The sequence below is a fragment of the Centrocercus urophasianus genome, unplaced genomic scaffold (assembly GCF_019232065.1).
Source record: "Centrocercus urophasianus isolate 14NV4802_14NV808 unplaced genomic scaffold, USGS_Curo_1.0 seq_18, whole genome shotgun sequence".
NCBI classification, from domain to species: domain Eukaryota; kingdom Metazoa; phylum Chordata; class Aves; order Galliformes; family Phasianidae; genus Centrocercus; species Centrocercus urophasianus.
Genome location: NW_024884733.1, coordinates 24665710 through 24691069, shown reverse-complemented (window position 1 = coordinate 24691069; position 25360 = coordinate 24665710). Strand labels below are relative to the sequence as shown.

The 25360-nt window shown below is 39.0% G+C and overlaps 1 protein-coding gene across 2 annotated transcripts in view; it reads left to right on the top strand.

Moving 5' to 3' along the window:
* Nucleotides 1–25360, top strand: part of USP24 (ubiquitin specific peptidase 24) — a 61163-nt gene that overhangs the window by 33297 nt on the left and 2506 nt on the right. For both annotated transcript variants that reach the window (XM_042819286.1, XM_042819284.1), the window contains 37 exons: nt 198–353; nt 2596–2693; nt 3456–3551; nt 3707–3935; nt 4875–5034; nt 5265–5420; nt 5997–6067; nt 6580–6740; nt 7561–7622; nt 8182–8373; nt 8675–8792; nt 9522–9666; nt 10074–10193; nt 11415–11540; nt 11739–11837; nt 12070–12152; nt 12376–12517; nt 12908–13027; nt 13429–13649; nt 14044–14168; nt 14780–14921; nt 15263–15413; nt 15820–15915; nt 16553–16656; nt 16781–16894; nt 17625–17721; nt 19036–19152; nt 19783–19875; nt 20196–20298; nt 20970–21091; nt 21352–21465; nt 21719–21784; nt 22058–22124; nt 23401–23479; nt 23930–24005; nt 24820–24906; nt 25102–25212. In XM_042819286.1, coding sequence (XP_042675220.1) covers nt 198–353; nt 2596–2693; nt 3456–3551; nt 3707–3935; nt 4875–5034; nt 5265–5420; nt 5997–6067; nt 6580–6740; nt 7561–7622; nt 8182–8373; nt 8675–8792; nt 9522–9666; nt 10074–10193; nt 11415–11540; nt 11739–11837; nt 12070–12152; nt 12376–12517; nt 12908–13027; nt 13429–13649; nt 14044–14168; nt 14780–14921; nt 15263–15413; nt 15820–15915; nt 16553–16656; nt 16781–16894; nt 17625–17721; nt 19036–19152; nt 19783–19875; nt 20196–20298; nt 20970–21091; nt 21352–21465; nt 21719–21784; nt 22058–22124; nt 23401–23479; nt 23930–24005; nt 24820–24906; nt 25102–25212 — 4419 coding nt within the window. The remainder of the gene's footprint in view (nt 1–197; nt 354–2595; nt 2694–3455; nt 3552–3706; nt 3936–4874; nt 5035–5264; nt 5421–5996; nt 6068–6579; nt 6741–7560; nt 7623–8181; nt 8374–8674; nt 8793–9521; nt 9667–10073; nt 10194–11414; nt 11541–11738; nt 11838–12069; nt 12153–12375; nt 12518–12907; nt 13028–13428; nt 13650–14043; nt 14169–14779; nt 14922–15262; nt 15414–15819; nt 15916–16552; nt 16657–16780; nt 16895–17624; nt 17722–19035; nt 19153–19782; nt 19876–20195; nt 20299–20969; nt 21092–21351; nt 21466–21718; nt 21785–22057; nt 22125–23400; nt 23480–23929; nt 24006–24819; nt 24907–25101; nt 25213–25360) is intronic.

The following is a 25360-nucleotide window of genomic DNA, read 5'->3' as shown; positions in this document are numbered from 1 at the left end:
CTAGTTTTCTTAAACTGTGTTTAAAATGACAATCTGTGACAGATTAGAAACTCTGCAAAACAATGCTCATCTAGGATTAGTGCTGTATTTCTGAGCAGTAGAGGCAAGCAGGTTACAGGGGTTATGTGAGGTGTATTGGCAATCACAACAAAATGCAGTAGTCTGAAAATATATCCTCTGTGGCAAATTCCTCCTAGAAAACGCTGCTATCAGAATCAAGTTCTCAGTCTTCAAAATCCCCATCCTTGTCTTCAAAACACCAACATCAGCCCAGTGCTAGTTCAATACTGGAAAGTCTGTTCAGATCTTTTGCTCCGGGCATGTCTACCTTCAGAGTACTCTACAATTTAGAGGTAAGAAATCAAATCTACTACTTTAACTTGTGTTTCCAAGTGCTAAGGCTTTAGTTGGAATATTTTTCTCTTTGCAAGAAGCCTCAAATCCACCATGATAAAGGCTTTATGCAGAAATGCAGAAGTCGTGTCACAGTCTGCTTTTCTGTATGAGGTAAATTCCCAACAGAGGAAGTGAAACAGTTCCCCTTTAGAGGAGACTTTACTGTGAAGCCAGGCTCCTGTTGTTGTGATTTGCCAGGTAGAAGGAATATTCTAATTTGTGTGAAGAGAAGCAAAGAAATATCAGGTTCCTTTCTGTTTAGGTACAATTCCCTGCCTGAATCTCCAGAAATTGAGTGTGAATTTTCTTATCATAAAAAAAATGTTGGCACTTCTGAAGATGAATGGGAGCTGTTATTGTTCTTACTCAACCTCATTTGAAAGTTGAATTATTTTAAGGGAGAGTAATACTAGCAATTCAGAGGGAGCTGGCAAAAGAAAAAAGCTAACTTCTATATAAGTATACCATATACTGTCTGTAAGGCTAAGGAGGAATATTTCTTGAGAAGCATTCAGCTATGAAGAATTTTCACTATCCAGATGTGCAGGGCTTTTACCCAGGAGCTTCTGGTCTGTTTTAACTGTGCATGCAAAGTGAGTGGAATGCCCAAAGTATTCTGAGTAAGTTCTTTATTAGAACTCAAGAGACTGGCATGGAACCTGTGAAAAAGACTCTTCCTAAGTGCTCAGTGCGTGGATTTTAAGGAGTGTAAGAGAGTTCAGGTGGTGGTGGTGTTACAACACATCGAAGCATGCTCTAGGAAACTGGACACTTGCTAGTTCTGCTCACAGATGCCACTCTTAATAAGGACTCATTCCAAATACTGTCTGAACAATATGAAGTTGCAGGACTGGTTGCCTGCAGCTTCAAATACAGGAAACAAGTTACTGTTCTGTCACTTTCGGTGTATTCTAAGATGGTTGTAGGAATCTTTTTGTGGTCGCTTTCCTTTGTATTTCTGCAGTCTTAGCATCCACTTCTCACCTTCCCACATTCTGGTATCCCCTTGCAGTGCTAGTATTTCTCCTTTTTCTGTCCAACTGGACAGGGAAGATATTGTAAGATATTAGTATCTCTGAAATACACTGACAAGTTTTACAACTGAAAGCAAACGTCTTAACATATCCCAGCAAGGATACCTTGTTGAACTGTAGTTTGTATTACAGTATGACAACATGGCTGTCTACTTCTTTTATTACTTTCTTTCATTATTTTATCTGATAGAAATTGCCTGGTTTTCTGGCAAAGGGTAAGTAGTAGTAAATTGGATTAGGTGTGTCAATTCTTACAAATGGACTTAAGCCTCAAATCTGATCAAGCCAACTAGAAGCTGAGTTCTGACAGGAAAAGGTGGCATAATGTTTTATCCTCCCCCCACCTGCTTATCTGTCAAAATGTTGGGAACCAGTCTGGAAAATGTGCACCACAAACTTTAAAGCATGTGAAAGAGGTGAAAATGTTAAAGATGTTCAGGTTTGTATTATGCTGTGTTGTAATAAGATTTCATAACTGGAACTGTGTAAACCATGTTTGTCCAGTGAGCACAGAAAGGATCTGTCATGTTTTTCTGTGTGGAGCATTGTTGGCTGCACATGTCAAAGGCTCTTCTCAAGAAAGTCAATAACACCTGGTTATTTATTTATTTTAGTAAAAAGTGAAGTGAAATGGATTATAAATGTGCATGAAGTCTGACCCACAGAGACTGCAGAATTCCTTGTGGCCATATTTCTGAGTGTAATGGTGTTTTGTAGAGTTTAGTGTTGGTGGACTGTAGAATTACCTGGACTATTAAAGAAAAAAAAAAAAAAGAATTATAGTACAGTTCTATTTCAGGAGACATGAGATAAAACATCCTACAGGTGGATTACTTATGGGATGCTGAAAGTCTAAAAAGGAGAAGGATTTCTGTTCTTAAGGGGATACTTCTGTGCCTGAAGACACATTTCATGTGCTAGAGTATGCACTTCATCTTTTTAGTCAGTAAACAGCAGTGAAGGAAAAATGCTCTTTGGTACAGGATGAATATCTATAATAGATATCATTGTCCTGGATATTTTTAAACTGGTTTATCTTGGCAAAGTAGAGCTCCATGTAGCTATGTTGCTAATTTCTTCTCTTTTTTTATAGAATTTTTCTATTTTACTTTTGATCTTCACAGTAAAAGAATACTAAGACTTGTGTGTGGATACTTTATTTTAGGTACTGAGCTCCAAGCTGATGCCAACTGCAGATGATGAAATGGCAAGAAACTGTGCAAAGTCCTTCTGTGAAAATTTTCTCAGAGCAGGAGGTTTGAGGTTAGATTTCAAAATCTTGGCTCCATTTGTAACACTTCATGCAGATAGCATTTCTGTGTGGTTCTGCTTTCTGTGATGCAGCACAATAGTAAAGCTTTAAACTTCTTTTCCAGAGGAAAAATCCATCCAAAGCTATTCTCTCATTAGTGAGCATCTGGAAAGGTAGCTGTAGCTGCCACTGTAATGTAATGGAGTGTATGTTGTTAAACCCCAAAATGAAGGTAGGCACGGATAAGCTTGTAAATCATAGCTTATGCTGAAGTAGTGGATGTTTGGATAGTTATTTGATTATTTCAGTTCAAATTTGCAAGTGTGTTCTTTACACACACTGTGTCCTTCATAGACACCAGCAGACAGTTTTTAGCTGTCAAGGCATAGATTGTGCATTGAGAACAATTGAATTTGACCATCTCCAGAATCCAGGCCCTTCAGATGGATTAAGATACAGTGTGAGTAGTTTGGAAGACTTAGCATTACTACTTACTCTTGATAAATTTGACACAAGTACATGTTGTTCTGAAGTTGTTTTTGCACCCCAGCCCCTACAGGTCCTGAACTTCGCCATCAGGAACAGAAATCTCCAATCTGTAAATGCTGGAGGGGAAAATGGGGATGTTAGTCTCCAAAGGTGCCCGAGTGGCAGTCATAATTGGCATTCAGCTGATGAATAGGAGGAAGGAAGGATGGAGATAAATTAATTGCAGCGCTCTCCTAATGTAAAATACTTTAAAACAGACCCTGTGTTATTGATTTCTTTTTAAGTTTGGTGGTGAATGTGATGCAGAGGGATTCCATTCCATCAGAAGTAGACTATGAAACCAGACAGGGAGTCTATTCCATCTGCCTGCAACTTGCAAGGTATGTGATTTCTTTTCATTAGAGAGAGTGCTGCTTTCTTGGCTTTTGGAGGGTGGCTTGCCACGTTTAAGATAAACTGATGCTTTGAGTTCTTTTTCACTTGTTTGCTTTAAGCACTGAAAAATAAACTGGGTGTTTCTGCTCTGTAAATGCAGGTTCTTGCTTGTTGGCCAGACAATGCCTACCTTACTGGATGAAGATCTTATTAAAGATGGAGTAGAAGCACTGTCCTCACGCCCCTTCCGTAATGTCAGCCGACAAGCAAGTAGGCAGATGTCCATTTGTGGGACACCTGAGAAGTCATCCTACCGACAGCTCTCTGTGTCTGATAGATCCTCCATTAGGGTAGAAGAGATCATACCAGCAGCAAGAGTTGCCATACAAGTAAGGAAGTGTTTGATAATTTATGGTAATGTAGCATTGGTGAGTTCTTTGGTGACAGCTCTGTGGCTCCTGCATTTTTAGTCAAAAGTCTGCCTTCTATACTGGTTCTTTGCCAGCCTCCATTTAAAAGTCTTGGAAAATCCATGCCATCAGTCTCTCATCCTAACATTCATCTGAATGTCAACATTTTACTTAGTAGTTGGAATTATTTTTGAACTACGAAGGGAAGCAGTGCTCCAGAGCTGCCTGCAAGAAATAAAGGTGCAAGAAATCTTACTTGCAATTTATTTTCAGTCATGCTTCTCAGCTCTGAAGACCTTATTCTCGTTTGCTTTGAGGGAACAGAGGGTGTTCTTGCTTGAACTTGTGTTTGATGGTTTTGTGTGTTAAATAGCTCAATGAGAAATTGCTTGTTTGATTGGGGGCAAAAGAGGAAACTCTTTCATGTATTTTCAAAAAACAGCTGTTTTTCCCTCTATAGGAGGGAGATTATATCAGTATAATTTGTCTGAGGCTGATTATTTACTGAAGCATCGTAAGCTGACAGAGCTCAAACCATTTGAAAGTCACATCCGATTGAACCAACTTCATAGTTATTGCAGTGGTTATACTATCTTAGTTTCTTAGCCAGTGCTTTCTGATTTGATTGATATGAATGAAATTAGCATGGTTAAATTAATAATTGCAGATATGGTAAAGTGAGTGGTCTATGAAGTGGAGAACTTAGAAACAAATTACTCCCTATACAGTGGGCAATAGTAATCTCCCTGTCTCTGGAATAAAAAAGATAGAAGTATCTTTGAGCCTATTTTAGAGGAGAGGAAAAGAAAATCAAATGGGTATTTGACCTGATCCAAAAGATACATTCCTCTTATATCCCAGTGATTAACTAAGGCTGCAGAAGATCACAGAAGTAACTGTTGCTTCTTGTTCCTTCAGACTATGGAGGTGAATGACTTCACTTCCACTGTGGCTTGCTTCATGCGACTCTCTTGGGCTGCTGCTGCAGGACGACTGGACCTCGTAGGAAGTAGTCAGCCAATAAAAGAAAACAACTCTTTATTTCCTGCAGGGATTCGAAACAGACTTAGCAGCTCAGGTAGGTTGCTCTGCTTCTGAGCCATCTTTCTGAAGAAAGTTGTTGGCTTACTTGTAATTGAACTTTAGAGAAACTTGGTGTTGAATTCATTCAGTTATGGAAATCTGAGAAAAATGCTGTACATTCATCTAGCATTTAGGGAATATTCTTAAGTTGCTGAGAACTGACCATAAGCTGAAAATACCTGAAAAACGCAATGGATTTGAGTGTTTCACCATTTCTCAATGCAGGAAGTAATTGCAGCTCAGGAAGTGAAGGAGAGCCAACTGCACTGCACGCTGGTATCTGTGTGAGACAGCAGTCTGTATCTACCAAAGATGCTCTGATTGCTGGAGAAGCCTTGTCTCTGTTAGTAACCTGCCTTCAGCTACGCAGTCAGCAGCTAGGTATGAAATAGAATTGGATTACTCGCTACTTGGAGTGTAAAAAGTGATTGAAAGCTTTTGAAAGCAGTAAAGAAAAAAAAAAATATGAAAAATTTGTTGAGGCAACCAAGTGAGAAGTACACAATTTCATTTTTAAAAAGCAGTTGTGTTTTTTGGTATTGTTTTTGTTTGTTTCTTTTTTCCAAACGAATAAACAGTAGGTGGGTATGAAACAAGGCATGTAGTGCTGTGCCTTAGTGAAATTCATTGGGTAAGCTAACATAGTGCCAGTATATAAATATTTGTACTGGCCTTGGAGTAGGGAATAGCACGTGCTGCTGTTTGCATAGCTAATGTTCAGTACTTGAACCTTTGTGTACAAGAGCTGTAAATCCTGGAGATGGGAGAAAGAAAATGCTGTTATGAGGTAGTGCCACTCTATGGTGAGGGAAGGAAATAAAGAAACGTACAAATACCTGCTGCTGCTTTTTGGTGTGACAGGAGGGGAAGTACTGTGGTCATTTTAACATAAGACTGTAAGTAACGGATTTTAAACCATTATTTTAGAAAAAATGGCCTGGTATTGTTCTGTTCTAGGATCTTTTTACAATTTGCCTTGTGTTGCTGATTTCATTATTGACATACTGCTTGGATCACCAAGTGCTGAGGTGAGCCTCCTTTGTCTGAAAACTCCTTAAATGTTTCAGTGTCATTTGTGTACTTTGTTCATTTAATGTGGTCTAGAGATAATATTACATTACAACTACTTGAACATTTTTTGCATACAAATAAATGACCTGTCTATAATTTTAGGGATTCCAGTATTTTGTACTGTGTTGATAGCAAATGCTGAAGTACTGCATTCTTTAGATTTGTTCAATCCAAGGGGCATGAGGCTGTGCTGTGAGCAGTGTAACGGCAGTAGTCTCATTTGGGTTAGACAGATTCTATAATACTGTTACTTCTACCTTCACAGCAAGGGGAAGTTACAGGGAACTTGCATCTCAGAAGATTGGGTAACATCTAATGCACTCCTCTGAGCTTTTGGAAAATTCTTCCCAGTGTCTGAACCCTCTTAAAATATGTATATATATTTTAAGTAGATTTGTAACCAAGGGAAAGTGTGCATTTTTAGCAATCTTTGAGTGAGGTCTAGTGCTTGACAACAGTGCTGTTTCAGATTCGTCGTGTTGCTTGTGACCAGTTGTACACCCTCAGTCAAACTGACACATCAACTCATCCAGATGTACAAAAGCCAAACCAGTTTCTCCTCAGCGTTATCCTTGGTGCCCAGCTGCCTCTTTGGTCACCAACCAGCATCATGAGAGGAATTAACCAGAGGTGAGTCATATGCATGTTGGCTGAGGAAGGAAATCTATTGTGTTTTTACATTAGTAATGCTATGGAATCTCTAAGCTGTAACTGAACTAAACTGTCTTTTTGTAATTCTGTGGAAAGCAGACATCCCTGTCATGCTCCAGGAAGTTTGAGAAATAGGAAAATTCAGCTTTATTTTCCTCCAGTTTATAAGGTACAACTGTTCCTCTGTGAACTCTTAAAGTCTGGCTTATTTGACTTCTAGGAAGATCTAATTGCTTAATAGGCCTGCTCTTGCCAGGATGTTCTCACAGTAGTCAAAACCAGACTGGAGTTCCACAATAAGGTGTAGAGGTGATGGGGTGTATGACAGAAACACTGAATTTATGTCATAGTATTTCACAGATCCTAAGCAGAAATTGAACCAGAATGCCCCAGCCCTTTTAGTGATGTCTGAAGCAAGGATCTCACCTGTTTTCTTGCTGCTTATGTTAATCATTACAGTTGTAAAGACTATAAGTGTCAGTTGTGTTGACTTGTCTCTGACTGGACAAACATTGAATTTAACAGTAACTTTGAACACTAATTTCTAGAGGAATCTGAGTGAATGAGAATCTAAAATTTGATGTTATTTGATATGTTGTGAAGTGTGGGATGAAAGCAAGACTAAAAAGTTCAGAAGCAATTTGTTAAAGCTGTAGTGGGCATGCCAAAAAGCATACCTAAATAGCTGCAGTATATTAGGTTAGAAGAACAGAGCATGAGGGCCTCAAAGTTAACTGCCTAGAAAAAGCAGTTTCTAATTTGAATTTTAAAACCTTTTTTCTACTTGTAACTTGTCTAGACTTTTGTCCCAGTGTACCGAATATTTTGATCTGAGATGTCAGTTATTGGATGACCTCACTTGTAAGTATGTTTAGGTTACATGCATGTTATTCTGCTCACAACTTCCAAATGTTCCCTCCTTCTGTTGATGAGATGTAGAATGTAGCCTTCATGAGGTTGTTTCACCATTAACTTGATGTGCTAGCCATTCTGTGTTGTTAATGCCTGACATGGACACCATTCTTGTGTTTTAACTGCAAGGCATCTGAACTCCAGGTCTCGTTGTTCGTACTGTGCCTAGGTAGGAGTTTGTGCATGAAGTTACCTGTCTGTGTTTGAAGTTGCTGATCGTGATGATGTGTAAGACAGTCCAACACACACGACTAGATGCTGTTCCTGCTCAAAGTATCTGTCTTCTAAGCTTCTGTATTCTGTTTTTTTCTCTAAAGTAATGCAGTCTGTGTCAGTGACAGATAGTAAGCTCCAATGCTGAGATCTTTCCTATAAACTGCTTTGTGTAGTGCCTCCTATTAAAGTGGCATGTGGCATTGTCATAACATACATTAATTACTGAACTGTTTGAAGTTCTTTGTATTTAAATTCTACAGACTCAGCACAGGGGGGTTCTTTTGTCTTGTAGCATCAGAAATGGAACAGCTAAAGATAAGCCCAGCTGCCATGTTAGAAGATGAGATTACCTGGCTAGAAAACTTTGAACCCAACCGCACAGCTGAGTGTGAGACCAGTGAAGCTGATAACATCCTATTAGCTGGACATTTGAGGCTCATCAAGACTCTCCTTTCACTCTGTGGGGCAGAGAAGGAAATGGTTGGTAAGTATTCCTTTTTATTCTAAAGTTTGTTGGACCAATGTGAATTTATACAGCACTGAAAAATGACTTAAGAAATGTTTTAATCAGTAGAAAATACCTATGAAGGCATGATAATAAATCAACAGAAGTGACAGAGCTGAAGAAGTAGTGTTGAGTGTATCTTAATTGTACTTGTGACTTGTGGTAAGCCATTTGGATGCAGTTTTGTTGGTGTGGTGATATTCAGTGACCTTACTGTTACAGAGGACCTTTTGACATTTGCAGTAATGTGTTTAACAGTAGATACGGGTTTGTGTTACAGGTTCATCTTTGATTAAGCCATTGTTGGATGACTTCCTCTTCCGAGCATCCAGGATTATTCTGAACAGCCATTCTCCAGCAGGCAGTGCTGCAATCAGTCAGCAAGACTTTCATCCAAAGTAAAAATTGCTTTTTCATTAATGTTGGATTTTGTCCAAGTGGTGTTCAGGAATGCACATGTCAGCCACACTGGGGCTACAGATACAAGAAGTTCATACTGATGTTGGAATATTTCTTCTGAGTGTAACTTTCCAATTTATACATTTCCCATATCATTGTCCGAATAGTGTCTTTGTAAGTTCTTTTTTTATAAGTTCTTTTTGAAGAATTTTTGTATGTTCCTTTGTTTGTCTTTGCTGTTCTGTACTTCCAAAGGCTGTGTTTTGCTTGTTAGATCAGTGAAGAGCTGCAAGCACAACTGAGTGCTGATTTCATGAGGCCAAAGAGTACTCCTTTTGTTCATCCTCACGTGGGAATTTGGTTGAGTTGGAGCACAAGCAGGGAACTTTACAAGCCCCTTTTAAATGAGGATATCAAAAATGCATTTAACTCCTTTTTTTTTTCTTTTGGAATAACTATTTTTTATAAAAAGCTAATGCTGAGCAAGTCTCCTTGTACCTGAGATATTCTGAGCCACTATGAGTTTGTATTAGCTGATTGCTTTCCTTCCTGTCTCCCCAAGAAAGAAAAGATACCACTCTACAGTATCTCAGTTTGGTGGGGGTTTTTTTAGCATTTAAACTAGTTCTTCTGAGCAGTTGCCACTTGTTCCAAGTAATGTGGCTTTCTAGAATTAGAAATAATTGAGTCATCTTCAAAATAATTCTCAATTGTGGTTTCCTTTTCAGGTGCAGTACAGCAGATAGCCGATTAGCTGCCTATGAAGTGTTAGTAATGCTGGCTGATAGCTCACCTTCCAATCTTCAGCTTATTACGAAAGAGCTGCTTTCTATGCATCATCAATGTGACCCAGCTCTTACCAAGGAGTTTGATGTAAGCCTTTTCTTCATTTGTTTTCCCGTGGTTCGGAGCACTGTGATTTGGTTAACTGCTTCGTTCGTTAGATTTCCATAGTCTTCAAATTGAAATGACAAGAAAGCAGATAAGTAAATTAAAATCCATTTTAAGCAAATGCTCTGAGTCGATTACCTGGATAAGGAAAAAGCATAGCCTAACTAGCAATTTAGAAATGTTTTAGGCTGTTGCTTAAGTTTTCTGCTAAATATTAATTGTGTAAGTGAACAAATACAGCTCTTGTGACGTTTCAGATTTGGTATTCCTGGTTTTCCATGAAATCGCGTTTGACAGCTCGTGTAGGGGTGATTATAAAAGCTGTAGTGTTTGTTGGAATCTCATGCATTCCATGATTTACTGGGACAAAAAAATGTTTCTCATTTCAGTATCTTCCACCAGTGGATAGTCGCTCCATTTCAGGATTTGTAGGACTGAAGAATGGCGGTGCTACTTGTTACATGAATGCTGTCTTCCAGCAGCTGTATATGCAGCCTGGTCTCCCAGAGGTAATTGGTTCAATGTCCTCAAGGTCATCGTCTCAGAATCTTCAGCATCTTTATCAGTGATGTAGAGGATGGCATCGAGTGCACTCTCAGCAAGTTTGCAGATGACACCAAGCTGAGCGGTGCAATCGATACATTAGAGGGAAGGGAAGCCATCCAGAGGGACCTGGACAGCCTGAAGAGGTGGACCCGTGAGATTCTAATGAGGTTCAGCAAGGTCAAGTGCAAGGTGTTGCTGGGGCAATCCCAGGTATTTATATGGACTGGGGGAAGAACTCCTTGAGAGCAGCCCTGCAGAGTCCTGGCGGGTCCTGGTGGACGAGAAGCTGGACTTGAGCCAGCAGTGTGCACTTGCAGCCCAGAAGGCCAACTGTGTTCTGGGCTGCATTAAAAAAGGGCCAGCGGGGAGGGGGAGGTGATTGTCCCCCTCTACTCGACTCTTGAGAGGCCCCATCTGGAGTACTGTGTCCAGGCCTGGGGCTCTCAGCACAAGAAAGATGTAGAGCTCTTGGAATGGGTCCAGAGGAGGGCCACGAAGATGATGGAGGGCTGGAGCAGCTCTCCTATGAAGAAAAACTGGGGGAACTGGGCTTGTTTAGCTTGGAGAAAAGAAGGTTCCAGGGAGACCTCGTTGCGGCCTTCCAGTACTTGAAGGGAGAGTATTAGCAGGAGGGGGACGACTGTTTACGTGGGTGGACAGTGATAGGACAAGGGGGACTGGTTTTAAACTGAGGCAGGGGAGGTTTAGGTTAGATATGAGGAGGAGGTTTTTCACACAGAGGGTGGTGAGGCACTGGAGCAGGTTGCCCAGGGAGGTTGTGGATGCCCCATCCCTGGAGGCATCCAAGGCCAGGCTGGATGTGGCTCTGGGCAGCCTGGTCTGCTGGTTGATTACCCTGCACATAGCAGGAGGGTTGAAACGAGATGATCATTGTGATCCTTTTCAACCCAGGCCATCCTGTGATTCTCTGAATTACCATTGTCTGAGATGCAAGTTCATTTTAGCACCATTGATCAATTAATCAAGAATTGTTCTGAAAAATAAGAACAGAAATGTGTGTATATATGAATAGTGCTCTCTCTATATAAATACATACTAAAAATATATACAGGCTCCAATAAATCATTTCTGTAAGTTGTCAGACAAACAAATAATGTTTGTTGTGAACACTTAACCTTATTAAATTAGTTCTTATCAAAATGATTGCATTTGTTTTTTCCTAGGCTCTGCTTTCCATTGATGATGATACCGACAATCCAGATGACAATGTGTTCTATCAAGTTCAGTCTCTTTTTGGTCACCTGATGGAGAGCAAACTACAGTATTATGTACCTGAGAACTTTTGGAAGGTATTATTTCTTTTTGCTGTCCTACTTAGCATGAAGTCATTTATTCACTGTTTTCTCATTGCAGAAATTCTAGGGATTAAGTTTTACCTCAAAAATTCAGAATGTGTAAATATAACATTTATTTAAAAAAAAAAAAAAGATTTTAGTGATATTTATGTGGAACAATTATCTCTTTAAATATGTTTATACTTTGTGTAGATCTTCAAGATGTGGAATAAGGAACTTTATGTTCGAGAGCAACAGGATGCTTACGAGTTCTTTACCAGTCTTATAGATCAGATGGATGAGTACCTCAAGGTAAAATCTTCAGGGATTTTTTTTCCTCATATACGTGCATCTTTTTGATACCTTTCCTCTGTTCTCTTCTTTTTTTTTCTTTTTTTTTCTTTTTCTTGGAAGGGAAGGCAAAGAACCACTTCAATTATTTTACAATCTAAGTAACATTCAGGAGTTTAAAATTCGTGTTGTATGCTTGGTCTTTCACTCTGCCAGTATATACAACTGATGTCTAATTTTACATCTCTGACAGAAAATAGGAAGAGACCAAATATTTAAGAATACTTTTCAAGGTATCTTTTCTGATCAGAAGATCTGCAAGGACTGTCCTCACAGGTAATGTTACATTTAGTGTGTTAGATATCAGCTGCCATAACTTAAAATATGCAGGTCAAAGCAGCACTAAAAGGTGGGATAATATGCCATTGATTGTAAGTATCATAGATGTTGATAGTTATGGGGCAAACTTAATGTTAATTCATAAGCATGTGTCTTGTTAATGCAAGTTGGATAGGTTCTGTTCTGTCGATGTATTTACCATTTTTCCTCTTGGATTTAGATATGAGCGAGAGGAAGCCTTCATGGCTCTCAACTTAGGTGTGACTTCGTGTCAAAGTTTGGAAATATCATTGGATCAATTTGTTAGGGGAGAAGTTCTGGAAGGAAGTAATGCATACTACTGTGAAAAATGCAAAGAAAAGGTATTGTTCTTAATGTCTGTGAAAGAATATTCAGCCGTGGTTTGTTTTCGTAAGCGTTACATGCTCACATGAAACCATACTTAAATTTTGCTTACTTTTTTCGTAATCAAAAAGCTAAATCCCTAAACAAATGCAGGTGGTGTTCTGCATTTCCTGTAACTTGTGTTGTGAAATGGACATTTAGAAGGATGGCAGAACAGTCGAATGTTTTGAAACATACCAGTCTACTGCACAAACTCTGTAATGGTAATAGCACCCTGTCTGTCAGCATTAGAGTTATCCTACCTTCAGTAGGGTGCATCAGGTGGCTAGAATCAAACATCTGTAGAAAAACTAGAGCATGTTTTTGAGGTACACAGATGAAGACAATACTTTCTTCTCCTTTCTAAGAGAACTACAGTGAAGCGCACGTGCATTAAGGTCTTACCAAACCTGCTGGTGATACACCTGATGAGATTTGGCTTTGACTGGGAGAGCGGACGTTCTATTAAATATGATGAACAAATAAGGGTAAGAATACTTTCCAGTATGCTTCCTATTCCCACTCCTCTCCTTTCTCTCCATTCAATGAAAAATGAAAGCATTCACGCTTCCTATTCGTTCTCCCTTCTTTCCCTCACATCTTGATACTGGGCTTTTGAACATGTGGTACAATACGATCATGTTAAAGAAAAGTATTTTTCCTTTGATCTGTCTTTGTCTGCAGCATTCTCAGACTCCTTTCAGAAAGCCTGAGCAAAAGCCTCTGTAAAGATATTTTATTAAAATTCTGCGTCAGGAGAACGAAAAGTCGAAGCACCGTGCTTTCTTGTAGCATTTACGGTGTGGGAAGTATTAATACAACTTACAAAATTACACACAGTGAGTGCATGACATAATCTCTGTTTAATCTAAAATCTCTCTTCAAACAGTTCCCCTGGATGCTGAACATGGAGCCTTACACTGTGTCAGGGATGGCTCGCCAGGACTCGTCCTCAGAAGTGGGGGACAATGGTAGAAACATGGATCAAGGAGGCGGAGGGTCCCCAAGGAAGAAAGTTGCACCTACAGAGAACTATGAGCTTGTTGGTGTGATTGTTCACAGTGGCCAGGCTCATGCAGGGCATTACTACTCCTTTATAAAGGACAGGAGGTAACAACCAAGAAGGCTCACGTAGTGAGTCTAAAGACTGCATGTTATAGGAAGGTATAATGAGCCATTCAGAGCTGCTTTGGAAGCACCATTTCTTTCTTAACACCCAGTACTGCTGTCAACATTATCAGAGTCTCATGAATTGTTATGTATCTTGTGTTGCATTCTGAGTGCTTTTTGGGACACGCAGTTGCAAATTATAGGCTTCGCTAATTAAGTTTTTAATCAAGCATGATTTTTTTTAATCAAGTTTTGTCATTGAGATGGATTTTCTATTTCCTGTCAAAACAAACGAGTGTTAAGGGCCTTCCTTTCTCTGATATTCCTTGGTGATTGTTTTTGTTGCTGTTTTTGGCTGAACAGTCAAATAACATGGTTTCTGTTCTGACAACAGGGGATGTGGAAAGGGAAAGTGGTATAAATTTAATGACACTGTTGTTGAAGAATTTGAGTTAACTGATGAAACCTTGGAGTATGAATGTTTTGGTGGAGAGTACAGACCTAAAGTCTATGATCAATGTAAGTAGAATTGAAGATTAATTTACAGTAGCTTTATATCTTATACCAGTTCTCAGTAGTGTTGGAGCTGAGTCTGTTATATCTTCTTTGCTTGATTTGGTCTAATAGGAAATGGTCCTTCCCAAACATTTTCTAGCCAAAGCATTCTGTTTTACTGAAGGACATAAGCATTTGTACATGACCTAATATTAGCTAAACTGTGCTCACTGTTCAACTCTTTGTGGACTTAATAACAGGAGATTCAGAAGTAAAATGGCACACTGTTAGAATGGTTTGAAGAAAATACAAACTAGATCTTATCTCAGGCTAATCAGAATATGTATAAAATGTGGTTTGGGATCACAGTTAAATTTTTCAGTGCTCTAAGGAATTAATTCCAAATACATTGATACTATTATTCACATGCTGAGTAATTTGATGATTATCACCTTAATATACGTATGTTCTTCACTTTGGAGCTGTTTTTCTTCTCTAACATGGACTGATTTTTTTGATCCAAGAAGTAACTGTTCTGCAGTCTTCAGTGCTTGCACACTCGGTTTTACTCTACTCTAGGAATGAAAAGAGTTCTAAATCTCCAAAGGTCCATCAAATGCCTCTTCTCTCATCAGCTAACCCTTACCCTGATGTGCGGCGGCGATACTGGAATGCCTACATGCTGTTTTATCAGAGAGTGTCTGATCAGAACTCTCCAGTCTTACCAAAGAAAAGTCGAGTGAGTGTCGTGCGTCAGGAAGCTGAGGACCTCTCACTGTAAGTTTCTCTTGTATCCATAAAGGCTTCTCCTGTTTTGGTATACAGATTCATCTCCAGAATGAAGGCATGAATAATTCCTGTTTCACACAAAAGTATGCTTATCCCCCTGCTTTTCTTTAAGCTGCTTAATGAATGGCCTTTTATTGCTTTTGTAACTTACTCTTCCATACTCCTGTCACTGTTGGAATAAGAAATTCAAGCTGACTGACAGCTTCAGAAATAGTTTAGACTGTCATCTGAATTTGCCTTACGGTGATACTGGCTCTATTGGTATTTTAAGACTTGAACTGCAGATTTGTCACAGTTACATTATTGCCTTTGATATTCTTATGTTTTAGATCTGCTCCATCTTCACCAGAAATTTCACCCCAGTCATCACCACGACCCCACAGACCCAACAGCGATCGCCTGTCCATCTTAACTAAACTGGTCCGAAAAGGTGAAAAAAAGGGACTTTTTGTTGAGAAGATGCCTGTACGGATATACCAGGTAGGGCACTCAAAGTTCCACTTGGATGCTGTTCATACAAAGCTTAAGCTCACAATAAGAGAAACTTTGAAGGTGACCTCGAGGCAATTCCATTACTGAACACAAAGCCAGAAAGTGACTGGGTTCAAATGTAAAGGTAACAGGCTGTTCAATGATGCATTATTGTATGTTTTATTATTACTTCTCCCGAAACTGACTCATCAGTTCTTGGGTTTACATCAGTCTTCTAAGTTTCCCATATATTTTTCCCCTCCACTGAAGTAGTCATTCAGAGTATGAACAGAATAGGTCTGACTCTGGTTTTTCAACTCCATACATGTTTATGTGTGAGATCAAATGTCACTTCAATGCTTTTTTAGCAGTTTTAATTTTTTGCCTTCTTTTAAAAAAAAAAAAAAATCTGCAGATGGTGAGAGATGAAAACCTGAAATTTATGAAGAACAGAGATGTATACAGTAGTGACTACTTCAGTTTTGTTCTGTCACTGGCTTCACTAAATGCTGTAAGTAATGAGACTTTTAATATTTGAGTACTCTGGAAATACTGACTAGCAATAGTTAGAGAAGCCCCAGAACAGGAAGTTTAGAAGATAATTGTTTGGTATGATTTTGCTTTTCAAACTGAGCTATTCTTGGGCTCCAGTAATTTGTCACACTGATAGCATCCATCTCAAAGCTGACTCCAGCCTTCTGCTGCAGCAGAGGGGGAAAATGTCATTGTGCCATAATAATTAAAAAAAAATAATAAATTAACTGATGCAAACAGAGCTCTGCAGGGGCAGAAATTCCCCTGTGTATGGAAGGTACAAAAATTGGCATTAGCCATCTTGAAGTTGATAGACCTTCATTTGAATATAGTTTAATTAGTTTTTCCGAGTGTAGTTATGGATTAATAAACAAACCAGTATTTATTACATCCACAGACATAGTGGGCCTTCCAGCAAGTTTGTTCCTGTTTTAGCATATATGTTGAACTAGCATAGTCGTTACTGGAAACAGATTTCAGCACAGACAAGTGTGGTTTGTCTTGTTTTCTAGAAGAAGTAAATAACTTGAATAGAGCATTATGACTTATTTAGGAGACAGATTGTGTGCTGCAGGTATAGGTCTGCTCTGGAGTAAATGTTGTGTTTCTTTCAGACGAAGGTAAAACATCCTTTCTATCCGTGTATGGCAAAGGTGAGCTTACAGTTGGCAGTCCAGTTCCTTTTCCAAACTTATCTCAGAACCAAGAAGAAACTCAGGTAAGGTCTGACTGTGGGAAAGCCACTTCTGACCCAGCAGAAAAGGAAGAAGTGAAATGGCACACTGTTTGGGTTTTGCAGCTGTTTTTCATTACTGACTGTTTCCCCTGGTTTGGTTTTAAAGGGCTGATACAGAAGAGTGGATTGCAACCATAGATGCACTGCTCTCCAAAAGTATTGATGCTTGTCAGTGGTTAGTTGAATATTTTGTTGGACCAGAGGGCCGGGAGCTTGTAAAGTAAGTGCCTATTTCTGTCTTCAGTGTTTTGTGTCTTGCCTGTGGATTGGGCTTTGAAATAATGTGATCTGGCATACCTGTACTGATAGATTGCCAAGAAGTTGACTGTGCATGTTCTTTAAACAGGTGCTCTAAATTGTCTGCTAAAAAAATGTTAGAAATTCAGAAATACTGTTCAGATTTTTCAGTAATTCTGAAAATATGACAATAGTGCAGTGTAGATGAAGGATGTAAACTAATTTAATTCAGAGGGATGCCTTGGAATGTGTTTGTCAAGTCACTCCTGCAAGTGGAGGGAAAGAGAATGTGGTGAAAATGTTTAGGGTAAGGTAAGTTAAATGCTTACCTGACAGTGATCACAAATGAATTGCATTGTATTTCACTCACCAACTCAAGATAAGCTTAAGGCAATTCTTGGAGAACTGATAACAGAGGGATTTGCCAACCTAAAGAGGAGGTTATCTTACAAGTTGTGTTGGAGGACAGGATCCTGTGGTAGCTTTTAGTTTTAGATTTTTGTTCTTTGAATGAATAAAGCATTGTTATAGGCTTTTGTAGTGAGAAGCAGGAGTGCAGGAAAACAAGTTAAAGCTTATCCACAGAAGTGTAATATAAGAGGTGTTTTTGAACTGTTACCCTTATTAAAATGATAAGTACCACACTTAATCATAGTAGATATATGTACACTTTGATTCCAGTTCTTCTTGCAGCTTTTCCTTTTATCTTCCAGGACTTTCCTCCTGGAATGCAGTGTAAGAGAGGTGCGAGTTGCTGTAGCTACTATTCTTGAAAAAACCCTCGACAGTGCCTTGCTTTACCAAGAGAAGGTTGGTGACACCTCGTCAGCCATGGTCCTGCTGATTGTCTCTACCCAGTATCTCTTGTTTCGCTTGCAGGCAATGCAGTGTGATTTGCATATGACAAAGTGGAAGGTTCTCATCTTCAGCAGGCTTGTAGCTCTTTCTTGAATAGGTTAATGCTTGTCTGCTCCTTCCTGGGAAGTAATGTGCTGCTGTAATTCTTAGAAGTTTGAAGTATTAAACAGTTCTATCTCATTTCAACATGAATGTGTGGCATCTCACGAAAATGCGGTTTCCAAATATTGAAAGAATGTAAGATTTATTCTCTTTCTCTGTAACAGAGAGAGCCCAGAAACCAGCTTAGTTTTTAACTGGGATCCTTCCTCGCTCAGAGTCAGAAGCCCACAGCAATACAGCAGTAACTGAGCTGTCACGTTCCAGGGAGAGACTGGAACTATGGTTGTTGTTCAGTGGTTTAACTTCTTACTAAAAAATCTGGGCAAGTAAGTTTGGGAAGTGCAGGTTTGTTATATTTGGCTCATTTTAATATCGTAAGAAAACTCAGCAGAAATTACGTGAAAATGCCTGAGGCTCACCTGTTTCTTATGGGATATCTGAACCAAGTCATTTGTATTAAAGAACTCTGTCAGAAATACTTTGTCATCTGTCATATTTCTATAAGCTGTCAGTGGAGATGGTAGGGACTTTCAGGTGCCCAAATCATGTTTAGTCTGAAGTGATTTTCTTGCATCCAATTCTAATATTTTGTTTTAAAGCAGTGTTATGGCTGGAAGGCACAACTGTTGTGTGTGAAGAAAATTCCTTGTTTAAAGCTTTGAGGAAAGATTGCTGTGAAGTTTTCTAAACTTATAGAGTAGTAGGAAGATGGGCATTTAAAATATAGCTTAAGAGCTTCTGATTACTTACTGTAAGCTGTTCATGTTAACAAAGATGCAGTAGGCATTATACCAAGACCCTTAGTGTGCTCAGTGTATTACTGTAATGACTGGAACATTTGAACATCAGTTACATTGTGACTAATTTGAATTGCTTTAAAAAATATTGCAAACCTGTGGAACTGCTGAGTTTCACTTCTATAAGCAAGTTACCCATGTGAAAGCAAGTTACTGATGCTTTCACTGCACTCCTGTTTAATATATGCACATTAATTCAGAGTTGGAAATGGTCAGTTTGTAGTCCTACATTAGCTATTTATGTTAATCACAGCAAGTGTAGCTGACCATACATACTGTTCTGTTAATCAAACTTGAAAATGTAGAAATGCCTGTATTTTAAGCAGGAGAGAAGCATTTAAATGCAGGTTAATAATTGTTTTTGCAGTTAAAAAGTCTACATCAGTTATTGGAGGTGCTACTTGCTTTGCTGGATAAAGATGTTCCTGAAAACTGTAAAAACTGTGCTCAGTACTTCTTACTATTCAACAATTTTGTGCAGAAGGTAAGCAACCATGTATCATCTTTTCACATTACTTCAATTTTAAAGGACAGTAGTAAAACAGTAAAACAATCTTCATGGAAGGTTTAAGCAGCACAGTGAAGCTCTTCCAGAAATGTATTTGTTCCTTGTTTTAGGGTGGTTCTTTTTCTTTTGTGTGTGCTGAGTGACTTTGAACACTGATTAGGGATAAAATCATACAAAAACATTCAAGCAAGTTATACCTAGTGAGGATGTCATTTCCAAAGTCTGAGTGTTGAGGTTTTGTTCACTGGGGACTTTTTGACTGTTTAAAAAAAAAATAAAAAAAATACTAAGGAGTTGGGGGAGGGGATTTTGTCCTGTAAAAAGTAGAAACATTGAAACATTGACAGCACAGTACTGTGCTGTTCACCTTATTGTGGGTTCTGTCTATCCCTTAATTCTTTTGTTTGCTTCTTTTATAGTTATTTTGCCTGTACTGATCCTGGCCTCGTTTCTCTAGTGTGCTGTATGCAGTGAGGTGTCTTTTAAAGCATAGCTTTGTCAAGTTCACAACTTTTTAAAGATGTTTAGCAAAGTTTTACTTCTGTCCCTTAGAGCACGAATTCTTTACCTAGATAGGTCTGTAATGCGTTATTATTGTCTAAACAGCAGGGTATAAGGGCTAGCAGTCTTCTTCTCAGACATTCTGCTTTGAGGCACATGATCAACTTTCTCCTTGGTCCCAACCGTCAGAGTAATCAGGTAAAGCTTATGTACCCGTTCCTGTGTTTAAGATTCTTACATTATGGGCAAAAACCTTGTTGGTTGGTTGATTTAAAGTAGGTCACTCCTTAAATTATTCTGCACGTTTCATGCGAGTCTTAGCATTCCTCTGTGCTGCCATGAAGAAGTAGCGGTGTTGGCAGAAGTTGAGGCATTCTGGTGTTAATAAACTGTGAACCAAATTTGAAGTCTTAGAACGTGGTGGCGGGCTGTTAAGGATATTGTTCTGTTTTGACTTAACAGAATTTGATTAATTAGTCAATCAGACCTCATTTGAATCTCCCCTTTGTCTGAAACAGAACCGCAGGTGGAGTTCAGCACAAGCTCGTGAGTTTGGATACCTTCACAATACTGTCGCATTACTTGTTCTGCACTCTGATGTCTCTTCACAAAGAAATGTTGGTAAGAATTGCCTTTTTGGCTTTTGGTAACATTGCATTTCAGTTATTTTGATTGGGAGTAATTTCAGCATCAGTAAGGCCTTACCTCATGTGAACAATTCAGCTTGTGTTGTTGGCTGTGAGAGACTCACATCTGTTATGTCTCTTATATCTCTCATAATGGGAGTCTCTAGACTGAGCTACTGCAGAATAATCAATGAAACACTGTGTTGGATATTTTTTACAGGAGGCAGAGTTTTCCAAGTAAACATAATAAAAGAATGAGTTTGGACTTCCAGTGCCCTAAAGAAGGAATTTAAAGTTGTTCTTTGTGAAAAGAAAACTTGATTTTTGTCTGAGGTTTATAGTTTCTGGAGTTGGAGGCAGTCGAAACTTGTAACAGAAGAATGATAAATGCTTTGAGCATGATGAATGTGCAGTAGTGGGAGTGAAATTAAATACCAAAGTGATATGAACATTCTGCTTTTGCTTTCTTGCAGTTCTTCATTTCCCTGTATTGTCAATAATGTAAATGATACATTAGCATAAAGTTTGTTATTTGGGCTGGCACCATAAAAGCTAGTCAAGGTGAATGACTTGAGAAATGACAAGGTAGCAAATGTCAGCAGTGACTTCAAGGTGTGTAGAACAATGTCATTTATTAGTGGATTGTTTTTCTGTTTGCTATTATAGCTCCTGGTCTCTTTAAGCAACGTCCACCTCTAAGCATCACTACTTCAGGTCCACTTTTGACACTCCATGAAGAAGTGGAAGCCTTGTTGTTCTTGTCCGAGGGAAAACCTTACCTAATAGAGGTATCTATCTGTTCTAAATTCTACCTTACTTGAGCGTGTATCTGGTCTGATAGTGCTAACTTGAGTTGTTCTCACTGAATGGGCCATGCTTGACCCAGGCCCCCGGAGCTGGGCAGCAGGAGCTGAGTGAAGTGCTGTGAGAAAAGGGAGAAAAAAAATACACCCTTCCTGAAGAAGACTAATATTTTATCATAAACTTGATCCATCTCTTGAAAATAATTGTATGGCTACATACAGAATTATTTGCATCTTTCCTTTAGGTGATGTATGCATTACGAGAGCTAACTGGATCTCTGTCGGTTCTCATTGAGATGGTGGTGTACTGCTGCTTTTGTAATGAGCACTTTTCCTTTACTGTGCTACACTTCATCAAGGTATGGGTGTTAAGATGTTGTATTTACATAAGTGTTTGTTCTGAGCTTTGGTTATGCTGTCTTATGTTAGAATGGCACTGGGATCTGCAGCAGAGCAGTCGGTACAGTTTGCTGGATTTTGGGAGGGTTTTCTTGTTTTTTAACTTCTGCAGTTTAAAATAACTAATTTTCAAAAGGCTGTGAAGCACTCTGTCAGTTCTCTGCACCATCAACCTATTTTACCGTGTGAATAATTTTATATTTCTTAATGCAGACTCAACTGGAAACTGCTCCACCTCATGAATTGAAAAACATATTCCAGTTACTCCATGAGATTCTGGTAGGTGAATGGCAAAGACCTGCACATTAAGTACAGGATGGATTTTCTGTCAGTGCATAATAAGGAAGGCAGAGATGCACAAATAATCTCAACTAATCTTTGATCCTTCCGTTCAGGAGTTTATAACTTTTCACAATTCCATTAACACCAGATCATCAGCACAGTAACTTCATAAGTCTCATTTGTTTTTCACGTTGAGGTGGTTAAAACCATTTTGTAGTGCAGATGCAGGCCTCAAGCATGACTTCTGTTGACCTTTTCCTTTTTTGCCAGGTCATCGAAGACCCCTTACAGGTAGAGCGCATCAAATTTGCCTTTGAAACTGAAAATGGATTAATAGGCAAGTAAGCCAGTGTGTGAATGCTCCTATCTTCTGCTAACCCTTGTACTGATAATTCTTATAATCCTCTGGTTTCTTAATCCTTCTGTTTTATTTCTGATGGAAAACAGCTTGGCATTATCTGATTTAACAACCACCACTGAAGTGAAGTTACTAAAGCAACTAAAGACCCAGAATGATGAGAGCTTGCTTCGTATGAATCAGGAGAAATGGCTTTTTGTGTAACAGAGATGCAGATGAGCCACACAGTGCTCAAAGAGCATATCTAACCAGCAAGTGCTGCTTGGGTATCTCTTTCAGAACTGTTTGGTTGAGAAGCTGTTTCAGATTATGGCTTTCACCTGATTTTTTTGTTTCAGATTCTGTTAGTGAGAAAGAAATTAAAAAAAAAAAAAATTCTCTCTTATGCTTCACTGCTCTCCTGGTTACTGATTTCCATGTATGACTAACAGAAGAGAAGATAACAGGAAGTAATGTAAGGGAATAGAGGTTATTTTAGTTCCAGATATGTTGGTCCCACTTGGACCAATCCAGTTCTGTAGTTTAAACAGTACATGGCACTTTATTTCTGCAGAGGAGAGATGCAATTATTCAATTTAATCTTTATGTTGTAGGCTTATTGTGTTTATTGTTGAATAGCACACTTTCTGAGAACTGCTGTGAGTTTTGGCAATTAGTGTTGTGGGTTTACCTTGGAGTTCCCTAGCAACAGCACTAAACAACTTTCAGTTTCTCTGCATGTGGTCCATGACCTGTCAGTCACATTGGCTGCTTTTACTCCAAGAAAAGAAAGTAGCAAATAATAGTTGTCTGTGGTCCTTACCAGGATTTTACTATCTTGTTTGTGTAACGAAGCTTCAGACATTATCCTAGTTTTGCAATTATAATCCAGGAGGAAGCTGGTGGTTTCCTCCTTTTTTACTGTGGCTTCAAACTTTATTTCTTTCAAATCTGTAAATGTAGCAATTATCTAACATAAAATGGAATATAGGGAAAAAAAACTGTGTTAGGAGAGGGCTGTTTAAAGTTCAGGTACTATGTTTGAAAGAATTACTGCCTTCTGACTTGGATCTGCTTTTAATCCAATAGTTCTGTAAATACTCAAAACTGCCAGTGATGCAGCAGTGTGTTGAGCACAAGTGCTCATGCTCACATCTGTAGCAAAACCTTTTCCCACGTAAGCTAAAATTCAAGCTTCAAGCTTGTTGCATTTTCGACCTGGTTGGTACACAGCAGTCTGATTTGTGGTTTTTAATCCAAGTGTTTCTTCCCACAGCCTTGATGCACCACAGCAACCATGTGGACAGCAGTCGCTGTTACCAGTGTGTCAAGTTCCTTGTTACTTTGGCTCAGAAGTGAGTAGTGTGGGTTGCATTGTTTAATTTATTCTTGCATTAGACCCCACTGTGACTGTTCAGGCTGCTGCTCTTTCTACTTCTGATCAGCTTTAGCTTCTGTTACTGTAATATAAGTGGTGCTTATAGTAGTAGCTGCCTAGCATTAAGACCAAGATAAAGATAAGAAAACTGCCCCAGACATATGAAATATTGTGATTACTAAATTCTGTTTGCTTGGAAGTTGGCAGATGTTTTGATAAAGCATAGTTCTGAAATAAGTGTATCTGTACAGAGGTACTACTTTGTGTAAACTTTATGGTTCTTGCTAACTTGGTTAATGATAGAATTATTCAGCTGAAGTCAGCATACAGAGGGCAGCAACATAAAGAAATATATGTGGATTATTATTTTTTTCCCTTGGCAAGAGTGCCTTGTTCATTAATAATGAAACTCATTTCGATTTCCAAGGTGCCCTACTGCAAAAGATTATTTCAAGGAGAATTCCCACCACTGGAGTTGGGCTGTGCAGTGGCTACAGAAAAAGGTAGTTTGGCTGTAACTGTATGGAGAAACATCACTTTATTTACAGCAAGAGTTATAAAACCTCCGTTCTCTATTTGAATCTTAAGTTGATTTAAGACAAAAATACAAACTACTTTATTTTTTTTTTACCATGAGAGCTTGGATGAAGTTAAACCTGGTACATTCAAGAACTTTGGTAAGCCACCATATGTTTTAGGCTTAGCTGTTTGTGCAATAAATGTAACTGAGTGGAAATGGTCATAATGATTATTGTTCTTTGTCATGTGGGAAGCTTTCAGTGCCACTATATTCCTGTTAGGTTTCTTTTCATTGGAGGAGTGGATTTCTTGCAGAATCTTCTAAGCTTTGCACAGAACACAGCTTTTGACCTGTCCGGCTTTTTGTTTCTACATAATCTGGTCAGTAGGATGTTTGCAGTGCAGCTGGCACTTGTTGCCACTCTTCTCTTGAACGGACAGCTCTGGATAGTTCTGTGCCTATTTTTACCATCTACTGGCTTCTGAAAGTGTTTGTTGAATGTCTGGATCTACTGCTCTTGAGCTGCATAACCTGCAGTCATGTTGTTGGCAGACAGAAGGAGCTGATGACTAGGCTTCAGTTGAGGGGCAGTAATCTCTGAAACTGTTCTTGGCTGCATCAGAAGGCTGTATCTCAGCTCTCCAGCTTGTTGATGGATTCAGGAAGCTTATTCCAGACTTGTTAGTCTACCTGTCATCACAAGTGTATAAGATCTTACACATGTAGAGCTCATACTGCAATTCTGTAGCTTTCCTGGGTTTTTTTTTATGCTTTTTTTAATGCACCTTTTAATGCAGATGTCTGAACATTACTGGGCACCTCAGAGCAACGTTTCCAATGAGACATCAACTGCAAAAACCTTCCAGCGCACTATTTCAGCACAGGTATGTGTGTGTCAGTCCTGGGAGATGGCATGAAGCTTGGTTTATTTCCCCTCTCACTTTTCAGTTAGCAGCTATAGTTTTAGCAGCTTTACCATATTCCACTGTACTTCATGCCATTCCTACCTGGCAAACCTGTATCTTGTGGCTGTTTCTGTAGAAATTAATCCATACAATTATCTTGTCTCTTCCTTACAGGACACACTTGCCTATGCCACAGCACTGCTGAATGAAAAAGATCAGTCTGGAAGCAGTAATGGGTCAGAAAGCAGTCCAGCCAATGAGAACGGAGACAGACATCTACAGCAGGTAATTAACAATTAAATGAGGGCATGTTCATTGTCAGTTGCATTGCTCAACTTGTGTGTGGAGTTTGGGTCAGAACCATCACTGAATGTAATCACGATAATTGTGTGCCTGATGAAAAATAAGTAATGTGCCATATCTTTCTCTCCCC